At 41.0% G+C, this 12849-nt stretch overlaps 1 protein-coding gene across 1 annotated transcript in view; it reads right to left on the reverse strand.

Moving 5' to 3' along the window:
* Nucleotides 1-1437: 1437 nt before the first annotated feature.
* MFAP3L (microfibril associated protein 3 like) overlaps nucleotides 1438-12849 on the reverse strand; it is a 45919-nt gene continuing 34507 nt past the window's right edge. Inside the window, exon 3 of the mRNA XM_036312923.1 lies at nucleotides 1438-7226. Within this exon, the coding sequence (XP_036168816.1) occupies nucleotides 6262-7226 (965 nt within the window). The 3' untranslated portion in view covers nucleotides 1438-6261. The remainder of the gene's footprint in view (nucleotides 7227-12849) is intronic.

Raw genomic sequence — 12849 nt, forward strand, 5'->3', positions numbered from 1 at the left:
TCTTTCATGAGGACACAGTCATTCATTTTTCATGAATGCCAGCATAATTCTCTTAAACCAGTGGTTCTCAACCTTCCTAATGCCGAGACCCTTTAATACAGTTCCCCATGTTGTGGTGACCCCCAACCATAAAATTATTTTCGTTGCTACTTCATAACTGTAATTTTGCTACTGTTATGAATCGTAATGTAAATATCTGATATGCAGGATGTATTTTCATTGTTACAAATTGAACATAATTAAAACATAGTGATTAATCACAAAAACAGTATGTAATTATATATGTGTTTTCCGATGGTCTTAGGTGACGAAAGGGTCGTTGGACCCCCAAAGGGGTCGCGACCCAGAGGTTGAGAACTGCTGTCTTAAACCCTTTTTATCGTTTGAGAGAACCTATGGATGGTTAGTTATATGCATGGTTTATTGTATCACTCACTCAGTAACTTCTTTAGCATCTTTAGTCCACAGTAAAATACTTTCTACCCTTGTCATGTGCCTTACTTTCCCATTTAGTAGTCTCCTTTATTGTTTTGCTTGTGTCTCATCTGAGTGGAATTCAGCTTTCGAAGCTTACTGATCGTCAAAGGAACCGACATACTTAGCATGTTCTTAGATTTGGCCTGGATTGGGTGTTGTCTAGATGTTTGTGGCAGACCTATTACTCATGCCTACTCCCATGGAAAATTCTGGATATGTGAGTTTCCATATCTTTCTGGCTTCTTTTCAGTAAGCTTGAACATGTCAAAAATTATGTCTTGCCCTAGCTGGTTTGGCTCAGCGGATAGAGCAGGGGTCTTCAAACTACGGTCCGCGGACCACATGCGGCCCGCCGAAAACATTTATCCAGCCCGCCGGGTGTTTTTGCCGCCGCTACCTGTCCTGCTTAGCAGCCGACTGGTCCCGGGCACGCAGTGCGCATGTGTGAAATGTCTGAGGGACAGTGAACTGGCCCCCTGTTTAAAAAGTTTGAGGACCTCTGGGATAGAGCGTCGGCCTGCGGACTCAAGGGTCCCAGGTTCGATTCCGATCAGGGGCATGTACCTGGGTTGCGGGCACATCCCCAGTGGGGGGCGTGCAAGAGGCAGCTGAATTGATGTTTCTCTCTCATCGATATTTCTAACTCACTATCCCTCTCCCTCTCCCTTCCTCTCTGTAGAAAAATCAATAAAATATATTTTAAAAAAATTATGTCTTGATATAGATAAAAGTAAATTGCTATGAAGTTTGTTAGGATGAAGTTAATGTTTCTAAATTTGGATAGTTGGTAATTTTATATAAAAATTATTTCATTCCCCCCCCCCCCCCCCCCCCCGCCAAGATAAGCTGCAGATGCAGAAGGTAGGGAAAATAATTGACTACAAATCTCATGTCATTGCAAAAAGTAAATCAAGCCACAATGAAATGCCCTTTAGGTGGGACACAATACAACAATCCTCACACCTGTGCAAACCCTTTATTAAAGCAACAATCAAAATACAGGATGAATCACGTTTGTTTTTTCTACTATAACATCAACTTAAATATCACTCATTTGTTTCCATATTTAAATTACTTTTAAAAGGTTGAACATTTATAGTTCACAGAATCGCCAGTTTGACATTTACCCCAGGTAAATTTTTTTACTTTCCAATTTTAATACAGGATATGCAGAAATAGATATACAGCAAACCAAACAGAAATACAAGTGTCTTCTTGGACCCTAATTCACTATAGGCAGCTCTATGGTGTCAGAGAGATACATTTGAAGGCTATTGTTACAGGTAAAATAAAAAATAATTCATGCCAAAATATTCTTAGAGTTAATTGTTTTATAGTTTATATGCTCTAAAGCTTCAATTTTGATTGTGGTAGTCTAAGTATTAGCCTCTTTAAAATGATATCTCTATAGAATCACAAAGATCATTGCCAACCTCTTATGATATTTTCTTGTATAACAAACCCTCAGTCCTTTGGAAAACATAATAAGCAGTTCTATTTTACTTGATTTCCCCCCCACCACTGATTTATTTAATCCAAACTAGATTAATCATTGTAGAAGCCCTAAGAAAGGCAATAGGAAAATGAATGTTGTCATCTACTGAAGGGCTTTTAAATGAATAGGTAAATATAAAAATGAATATTTTGAGCACCTGAAATCGTAAAGATATCAGGTGTTCAAAATATGTGGGAATATACCATGAGATCTGGTAGGTATTTAAAGAGTACAATAAATTAGTTTAAAAATCTAATAGAAACAGGAATAATAATCTTAAGGGATTGCTAAAAGGATATGGGAAGATAGGTATAGGTCAGTAGTTGAACCGTGCTGAGTATAAAATAGAGTATCTGAAAGAGGAGTTAAACGCTCCATTTTCTTACCAAATGAAACACAGAGGAAATCCCCCCTTTAGCAGAACCATTTCAGAATTTCAACACTGACACAATATTTCCATTTGTGAATAAAAGATGCCTGATTTGCCTTTGTAAAACGGTTCCTCCCATGGTTGGGATTGGTATTTCTGTAGTGAACTTGATTTGTGTTGGCTGCACCACATTGAGAGTGTGCCTCTACAAAACATGCAAATATTCATTGTGCCTCACATTTTCTTCATGTACTAAAGAAGTGAGCAGATCTTAGATCACTAATAAATAACAACCCAAGCATTAGATTTAAAACAGGTTATCAGTCCATTAAAGAATCTACAGAGCCATAGTTCAATTGTCTTTCCATTAAGTTGTTTTCTTATCTCACACTTGCCCTTTAAAGGGAAGCTTAAACAACATACACAATTAAAAATGTAGCAAACAACAAAAAAGAAAAAGAAAGGAAGTGGATTCCAGAATCCATAGTTTTGAAAAAAAAAAAAAAAAAAAAAAGGAATGCTTGTAAGTATCTGAGACAGATCATTCTTGATGTAATGACATAATAATGCTTGGTATGGGTGAGAACATTCACATATTATCAGAGTGATTTCTATAGATTAGGCATCACATTTAGTTCCTAGAGATTTTAGTCAAGTATTAGTATTTCTTTTTACTAAGTATGATATACAAAAAGATGAGAAGAGTAGATGTGCCCTAACGATATGAAAATATAATATATTAAACAAAACCACTATAAATTACATAGATTTTTCATTATAAATTTTTCCCATTTACAATAAATACCATCCAAGTTTGCAGATCACCTAAGTGAATTAAATATGCATACATATCTGAATTATTTTTAGAATTTCAAGAAAAAAATTGCTAGAGATATAACCAGATGTCTCAGAAACCAGAAATTGTTTGATTTTGAGAATGACTACATACAACCCAAGGAACATGTCTTGGGATTTGGTGTTAAGCTTTTAAAACTGCCCAAATGAGTCTGACGTGTGTTGTGAATGCTCGTGCGCATGCACACGCACACACGCGCGCGCACGCACACACAGCCATACCTCTATGAATCTGAGCAGTTATTTATCTTTGAAAATCAGCTGAAAGTCACAAGGTCATCTACATTTCTAGCAGGAGAACCTTTCTCCCTTTGTAAGAAGCAATAGGATGAATAGGAAGAGTGTAGAATTTCTGGGAGGAGAAATCTCTGTTGTAAGCTAATTTCCCTTTAGGTTGGCTATTATTATATCAAGAGCTTTTTGATGCTTTAAAGAGGGAGAACATTTTGAAAATCTATATAATTTCCTCAGTCTAAAGAAGCTAAAAGCAAAATGGAAACATTCTTTGGTCACACATTTCTGCTCCTACATCGTAAAAAATTTGCCCATTTTAAACGTTTTACCCTGAATCAATGTCTAGACGAAATAGATGTCTTCTCCTGTAATTTTCATGTGGAAATATGCACATGGGTTTGGGTGGAATGAAAACTGAATACATTGAGAAACAGTTCTCCCAATACCCCAAAGTGAGCTTAAGTCTATTGTTTTGGGCATACAGATCCCTGGTAAGAATTTGTTGACCTCTATAACAAGTGAGAGTTGGAGAGAAAACTTTTCTGCACCCAAATACATAAAATCCCAGTCAGGAGAGCCCAATCAGGAGTCATGGTTTCTCTTGTTTGCTCACTACTAATTTCTTTATGTGACCACCCAAGATGCCAACAGTTCATTCCTGACTAAGAGATGTCTGATCAAACTCCACATCTTGTGAGTATGCCTTCAACATCAGGTATCTATGAGTAAAAAAACTGTCAAAGCCATTCCTAAAGCCATACCCACTGCCTTCAGCTACAGAGCTAGAGACATTTGCTGTAAAGTTTGGACAGCGAAAACATCCAATCTCATGTACCCATTTTTGCTCCTAATATTGCATGTCTTGCTATGGGGGCCACCATGAGAGATTACAAACTTTCCATAAAACTTTAAATGTATGAGCGAGAAGGGATTTTGTGAGCACAACCACCCCTATACTTTGTAAGTAAAAAGATTAAACCCCAGAATGGAGAAGGGGACTGTCCAAGGTCACTTATCCAGAGAGTGATAGATTAAGGACTAAACATCTGCATCTGCTCTCTCATTACCAGTGTGGTCCATGTAACTAATCTCTGATGTCATGACCCCATCAGCCATGACCCTTATAACTGCTTTAATGTTAGTATCTCCCTGCTCTTAAGTAAAAATGAAATAACACCACTTGTTCTCATCATGATTAAATCTAAACTGTAGAAGTGGTCACATGATTAATTTGGGGGGGGGGAAGGGAGGGAAAAGATCCACAATTTACTTAAAATGCTATGATTTTTGAAAATCATACTTACTCATTACTGAGTAAGTAATGCAGCATAAACAACGTTAGAGATACAAATGAAAATCTTTAAAGTAACTGTGAAAAAGAACAAGGATAATAGTATTGGTTTGGTTCTGTGAGAGAATGAGACTATTTAAATGGTGCTCAGAACTCACCAAGTCTTCTGACAGATAAGGAAACTGAAACCCAGATTTGCCTAAAGCCAGGCAGCTGGTTATTGGCACGGTCAGGTAAGGTGTTGGCCTTTGGATGACTAGTTTTGTCCTTTGTCTATGACATCATTCTGCCTTGCATATAACCGCTTTCTTGTGAGATTAAAAATTAATTTAATACTTTTGGCATGAAATTTGATGGTACAGTTTCCTATACTATTATAATACTAGAGGCCCTATGCATGAAATTCATGCAAGGGGCTCTGCCCTCACAGCCCCAGCTTCGTCTGGAAGGTCGTCCAGATGGTTGTCCGGAGGTCGTCCGGATGGTCGTTCTGCTGTTTGGTCTAATTAGCATATAAGCTCTTTATTATATAGGACAGCCTTCCCTGCAAGTCCTTCTGGGTAGCTAATACTATACAACCTTACAGGGATTCATCAAATGCCTCTGACTTAGGAAGCAATAAATTTTCCAGATAAACATCAGTTTTTGTTTGGAGGATGATGTTACTTAAATGTAAAAACAGCAGTTTTCATGGTTATTATGAGTATACTCAACCTTTTATAATCCACCACCACCACCACACTTCAGTTGAGCTCACACAAAGGCTCTCAGAATCGGACAGGTAAACACGTTTTCATTTGGCTATTAAAGTGCTGTTCCTGGGCAAAGGTTTTCTCAGTTTCACTTACAGCAGCTTCATTGGAAACAAGTAAAAATCAAGGTATGAAAATAGGCCTTGGAAATAATAAAAACAAGGAGTCTAGTGACTACTCTGGAACATTATAAATGACTTGTAGATATCAGCCCTGGTACTGGTGACTGATACCAACGCCTCTGAGGTAAATGTTCTAGGGGAAAGCAAGGACAAAGAAGACCAAATCAGAAAGAGCAATTAGTATTAATATAACAACAACTACTCCATTATCAAGGAACAGTGAAAGGAACAAAGACTGAGAAGAAAGTGCAACAAACCCATATACGTGCATTTGCTATTGTAGCAGACCTGTAATTTTTTTAAAAAGAAAAGCAATGCAGTGTGCATTGGACAGGGCTCTTGAACTCAAAATTTATCTTACAGTAGTGTACTCTTTGCCAAAAGGGCATTACCAATGACGGTATTTGGCAGAGAATCGTCTCTAAAACTTGTATCACTTGGACAATAGCATCAATCCTGCACCCTGATGTTTCCTGCATCCTTTTCTCCTGGGGAAGGTCCAGTCACAAGGACTGCACACAGGTGTTTCCCCTTCTACAATAGCATCACTCCTACCTAGGGGATGAGAGTCTCCTTGTAAGGCTTAGCGGCAAGTGCGTACTACATCTGGACTACGAGGAGCAGCCCCTGGTTTTCTTAATATGCATAGCTTTTCAGAGTTGATATTAGACATGGCTTTCATAAATAATGCAGGTGTTTCTTTCATGTGCCACTGCCAGCTCTGTAGTTTCCAGGTGAGCAGGCGGCGGGACTCTATCTGATACCTCAACAGGCGTGGGCTCAACATCCATGGGATCAATGGGCGTGGGCTCTTCAGGCGTTAGCTCTGTGGATGTTTCATCTGTAGAAGGCTCTACAGTTTCTGGGGATTGTTCAGCTGACAGTTCTGTGTCCTCTTCATCTTTGACATCTTCAAACTGTACACCCTCTTGGTCATCCACATGATCTTTTTTGGATTGTGGATGTACGGACACCTTGATGGCAATCTGCTGAGGCTGTTCATGCAGCGATGAAGCGTCTGAGTCAGCGGTGGGGGAGTCACTTCGCTTAAGAGAGTTTCGGATCATGTACACCTCATCCCTGTCCATGGCCTCTTGGCCTTCTGGCGTGTGCTGCACAAAATTCTGCCCCTGCTCCTCCAGCCTGACCACCTCCATGATTTCCTCCATGATGGTTCTGCAGTTCATAATGAGAGGAGGCAGAGGCACGCTCCTGGCCAGCTCTTCAATGTAGCGGGCAAACTCCATGGTTTTGAATTGGGTGACTTTGGCAAGCTCTAGAGTTTTGGCTGAGGTGATGATGGGGATCCGCTTGGCGATCTCGAATGCCTTCTGCAGCTTCTCCGCGCCTTCTGTCCTAAAGAACTCATTGATGGCCTTCTCTGTCTTCTTCAGGTGGCTGCTCATCATACACAGGCGGGTGATGTTGAGGACCATGACGATGGTGAAGGCCACGAGGCAGACCACCATGTAGTAGACACCCATGTCTCCCGAGGTGAAGATGACGCGCAGGGTCACCGTGTTGTTCACAATGCCATAGGCATTAGAGGCAACACATGTGTATTTCCCTCGGTCTGAAAAAGACACCTTGGTGATGTTCAGGAGGCCGCCCTCGTGCATCTGCCATTTTCCTGTTGGAAGGGAGAGAACATTCAAAAAAAGGTCATACGGTTCCCACTGAAGTGGCTACAAGCTTGCACGTTACTAGAACTATCTTCTATTGATGATAGCAACAGTGAACCTTTATTGTGTGCCAGACATTGACGTGTATAAACTCATTTAATCTTCACAACAACTCTGTGGGATGGGTACTAATACTTTATAGGATGACAAAACGGAGGCACAGTTAGATTAAACCATGTTCCCAAGATCACCAGTTTGGAAGTAGTAGAGCTAGAAGATGAACTCGGGTTCAAGAGGCTGAATTTAAACCACCAAAGCATACTGTGTAATTCCATATCCTAGTGAAAAACAAGAAAAATAAGCCATCTGGAAAATACTGTGTTCTTACTAGAGAATTCCTTCACTGTAGCATCTGATTTTCTAACCTGCCTGTGAGCATGACTCTGTTGAACACTGGGGAGTTTAATGCTTCTCAGAATATCAAGTAGTTTAGGACCAACATAAAATCTGGAGTAAATCAAATTAAGTTATATTATTTACCTGGGTTGCTCATATTTGACATTGAAGTTGTCCTTGTGTGACCTCCGTTGATTAGAACATGATTATGTCATTAATTTTAAGAATCTACAATGAATTATCCATACTACTTAAAGTTATTAGCTAACAATGTGAAGATTTGGAGGCTGGGCATGAATTAGTATCATTTTGCTTTAGTCTTTCAAATAAATGATAGACTCATCAAATTGAAAATAAGCCTCACATGATAGAGAATGCATGTTGATAACAGAAATACTTCCCTCTCTGGCCTGGAAAGGACATAGTGTTGCCTTGTGAATGAGGTTCTGAGTCGGGCAAAACTCTTTAGTTGGGGTTAATTCTTAGTCTGCCTGTATATCCATAGGTCAGAGGACCCCTGGACAACATGATACTAGGTTTGGCTTGTGGGTCTGGGATCTGAGCCTTTTTGTAATCCCATCTCTGCCTATCTACACTGTCCTATAGAGAAGGGAGGGTCCAGGTTAGGCCTTGGGGGAGGTCTAAGGAACAGAGCAGGCAGATACTTCTCCATAAAAGCACTCTAGTTCCCCAAGCCAGCTAGAGGACCTCTCCTGAGAGACTGGATCATTTAACATGTAGTTTCCTCTTAAGTACCTATTATTGCATAGTCTTTTTACTTGTTTCTTCCCTTCTGGCAGTGACTTTTAATTCTAATTAATAGTCTGATATTTCCCCAAAACAACAAGCAAAATGCTCCTTTTTAAAATTAGTGAGCACATACATGACCGGGGACTGAGGAACAAGGCAACGGAGGGCCTTCTATATTCCACCGTCGTTCTGCTACCACATGGTGACTGCAGTCCAAGGAACATTCTGAAGGAAGCTGGCAGGAGCGGTGAGGTGCCTCCTGGGGGCCACAGTCCCTGACTTGCTAGCCCTGGGGAATCTGGCAGGATGCTCTTAATGGATGCTGTCATATTACTTTGCTTTCTGAAAGAACATCTGTGAAGAGCAGTTCCTGCTGTCCCTGACTAACCCTTTTCTAACAATTCAGCCAGTATATTTACCCCAAGAGTAGAAAACACTGGTTTGGAAAATCTAGCGAAATGTTCAGTCTCTGTGAATGTGCAAGAATAAACAAGCCTAGCACCCGGTCTGTGAAATTTTCTCTCATTCACATGGGGCAGGGGCAAGCCTTCCACCCCTTTCATTCCCTGAACCTGAATTTTGATACTTTTACTGCAGATTTACCCAAATGTATAACAATAGGAGGCAAGGGAAATTATAATTTTCTTACAATTTGCTTGTTTCATAAGAGTAGACTACAACAGGCCTAGGGGACAAAAAACAAAACAAAAACAAAGCAATAAACCTCTAGTTGACTGAAAGCTTATTCTAGATATGGAAGGCGCTGGGCTCCAGGAATTACAGGTGATACATTTACTTTCCTTTATTTGTAAGAAAATACAACAGGGAAGAGGGTGAGGAGGTGAGGTTATTTGTTTGGGGAATGATTAGAATCAATTTATTCATCTCCTAACCTCCCCAGTGCCACTCCTTTTATGGAGGAATTAATCTGTAAATATATAGACAGAGTAGTCTAAATCTGGGTGCAGAAGAACAAAAGCAGAAAAGAACACTAAGCTAGGAAGGCAGGCAGCTAATCTATATATATAAAAGCCTAAGTGACCAAACGACCAGCCAACCAGTTGCCATGATGCGCACTTACCACCTGGGGGCAGACGCTCACTGCAGGAGCTGCCCCCTTGTGGTCAGTGCGTTCCCACAGCAGGAGCGCTGCTCAGCCAGAAGCTGGGCTCATGGCTGGCAAGCACAGCTGCAGTGGCGCAAGCCTCTCCTGCCTCCTCAGCAGCGCTATCAAGTGGTGGCAGCAGGCACAGCAGGGCCGGGGTGAGCAGGAGCCATGTGCGCTCGGGCTCCTCCCAGGCTGCCTGCTGCTTCACGCACTGCTACGTCCTCCGAGCTGCCCCAGATTGCGAGAGGGCACAGGCCAGTCTGAGGGACACCACCAGTGCATGAATCTGTGTTCCGGGCCTCTAGTGGTAATATAAACAACCTTCTCCTGGCACCTACATAATAGCTTTAGTCATATTGTATTTTGTTACAGACAATGAAATGCAACAATATTTTTTGTTTACAACATGCCCGTGCTTTCTGGTATTTAAAGATGTTTCTGAATATAAATTTCATAGTTCTTTTCAAGCATATTTGTAATTGTGTATTGACATGTATTTATTCTGGACCCAAGTGATTCAATGCAGATTAGAATTTAGACATTTCAGAAGATTCTTTTCACTTTGTGAAAAGAGACACAATTTGGAACTAAACATAACCCTAGTAGGTGACATTTGTGGCTCATTTTGGGGGAAAGCAGATTTTCAGCAGATATTTACTTAGGAGCATATTCTGCTTCTTAGTCCAGGGCAGTGGGTCTTTAGACTAACATCTTTTATCTACTTTATTCAATCATTAATTTAGTTTGTTCTTGAATTCTGAAGCCCGGCTATGTATCTGTGAAGTGACTATATTTTCTTAACTATAAACTATGACAAAATGAACCTATGTTATGATCCTAAAACACTTGAATTATTACCTATAATCTGAGCTGCAACACCCTAGTTAAATGACTGGGACCACAGCTCTGCCTGCCAGCAATTTCCTGTTTCCAATCTAAGACGAGGATACCAAGACATCTCTTTTGTATCCTTTACTAGATTCCTCTTGAAACAACCATCATCTTTATTTTATGGATTAATGTGATATTAATTACATTTAGGCTTTAATGAATGTGTGACCTGGATTAAACATTCTATTATCAGATCACAAAGCAAGTCTTTGGAAGCCAACACACACACACACACACACACACACACACACACCTACCTCTCTAAAGACTATACTGTCAGAAGAGCTAAGATTTGGACCTCAAAGATGATGTAGGTCTGTCTGGCTTCTTTTATAAAGGCTGATACATTGATTCCTCCCTAGGAATTGGGACTTAAATTATGCCTCAGCCTCAGTTAACCTGTGACTAGTGATAAAGATTTCTGCTTGTTCTACTACCATATGACCCCTAGAAACTATGAAGATGGCACAAATTCCACTTTGGGGGTCCTCCTACGTCAGCTTGGAGCCCAGGCTCATGCAGAATTGCCGCAGGTACCTGCCCAGCTGAGATCATCCTGAGAACATTTTCTGTGCTGCATGGAGCCATTCACCTATAGAGACCTTGTCCCAAGACTCATTCTGAAACGGTCCCAACTTAAGCTGTTCAGAAAGTTAAAGAAATAATAACACCCCCAGAGCTATACATTTGAATCAGGTATACACTGTTCTGTCCCCGTGTGTTTTAAATTGTAATTGAGAGGGAATGTCGAAGGGATGTGCTGCATTTTCATTACATTGCATCACTTCAGCATCAACACACATCTAAAATGTCAGCAGCTGATGCTGTCAGTTCTACATGCAATGATTTCAGAGGAAATAAAACAGGCAGCAGTTGAACCATTACTTTCTGAACGTAAAAGATTACATGTATTCCCGAACCTTCTTGATGGTAGTTCACGTCCCCCCAATGCTTTGCTCAAATTGTAGTTCCCGCTCTGAAACACCCTTCCTCCATCCCCCCTCTTCACTCCGGTCCTCTGAGTGTCATCTGAAGGTCAGGCTAAAACCCTGTCACACGCAGCAGGAAGAGACTGGAAAAAAGGAGCCAGGAAGGCTAGAGTTTGCACAGAACCTGTCACAGTCTTCCCCAAGAAACTCCAAGCACTAGAATCACACGTGAAAATCACCCACACATGAACAGAAGTGTTGTGGGGACAGTCTCTTCTTTGCAAAGAGAAAAGCTAGCAGATGTTATTTCTTAGCTGAGCTGTGGTGTGCGCTAAGCTGCACAACAAAGCTGACATCTTTAGAAGGCAGCGATCTTTTTTTTTTTTTTTTAATCTTGTTCATGCATTCAGTAACGATTGTTGAATACATTGTTTATATACCAGCTTCCACACCAGACTGTGCAAATGCAAAGATGATGCCTGACTGCGAAAACCATCCAAGCCAAAGAGGGACACAGACTCCAATAAATAACTGGGTTTTCCCTGGCACAGGACAGGGGCTGGGGAAGGGAACAGTGGGGACAGGCTTCCTAGAGAGGCTTGAGGAACTCACCAGGACCAGGACCAGCTGGGGTGGTGCAGGCAGGGAGGGTCAAGAGAAAGGACTTTTAAGGACAGCGGCCGAGGGGGGCGGGGATGCTTGGTGGGAGGGGGAAGCACATGAGTAAAAGAGGGAAATCAGTGGGCGCTCCTGTAGCTGACAAACCATTTTTATAATCCAGAAGGGCCAACCCAAAAGAAAAAAAAAAATGGGAAAAAGATGTGAATGGATAAGTCACAGGGAAAAAAAGAAATGCAAGTGGTATCTAAGTGTAAAAAACCACCAGTGATTTATAATTAAAATTTAAAGGGATTAATTTTAAATAACATTACTTTTTCACTTTTCAGAGTGCCAAATAAAAGGGGGGGACATTGAGAATACATTATGTTTCCAAGAGAATAGAGAAGGGGACACTCCCCCACACTGCAGGTGGGAGTTGGGTGGCTAAAAACCTTTGGAAGGTTGATTTGGAGGAATCCTCAAAATTTAAAGTGAATGTAACCTATGAGTCACGTTTAGACTTGAAATTCTTCAACTCAGGCAAGCCTAGATTGACTGGGAAAACATTCATGAATGCAAGAAAATCAAAGTAATGAAAAATACTTCTTTCCAGAGGTTCTTCTCTCGAGGGACATAGTTCTAGAGCTTTCCTCCCCTGCCAACATTCTCTGGGAGAAGCCATCACCACAGTCCCATCCAGGAATGTGGGTGCCCTGGCATCTCTATGCCACCCTGGGGCATGCATGCACACATGGAGGGGAAGTCACTCAAGATAGCACAACATCGTGTCAATAGGACAGTGTCAGGAAGACTGTCTAGCAATCAGAGAAGTGGATCAACAGCACCATATGACTACAGTTAAACCTGTAAACATCAAGACGTTCTATGGTATAGGGGTTATTGTGATCCGACGTAAAACCAATATACCGTACCAGATCAGAACTGTCGCTCATGCAA

The sequence above is a fragment of the Myotis myotis genome, unplaced genomic scaffold (genome assembly GCF_014108235.1).
Source record: "Myotis myotis isolate mMyoMyo1 unplaced genomic scaffold, mMyoMyo1.p scaffold_m19_p_6, whole genome shotgun sequence".
Taxonomy (NCBI): Eukaryota; Metazoa; Chordata; class Mammalia; order Chiroptera; family Vespertilionidae; genus Myotis; species Myotis myotis.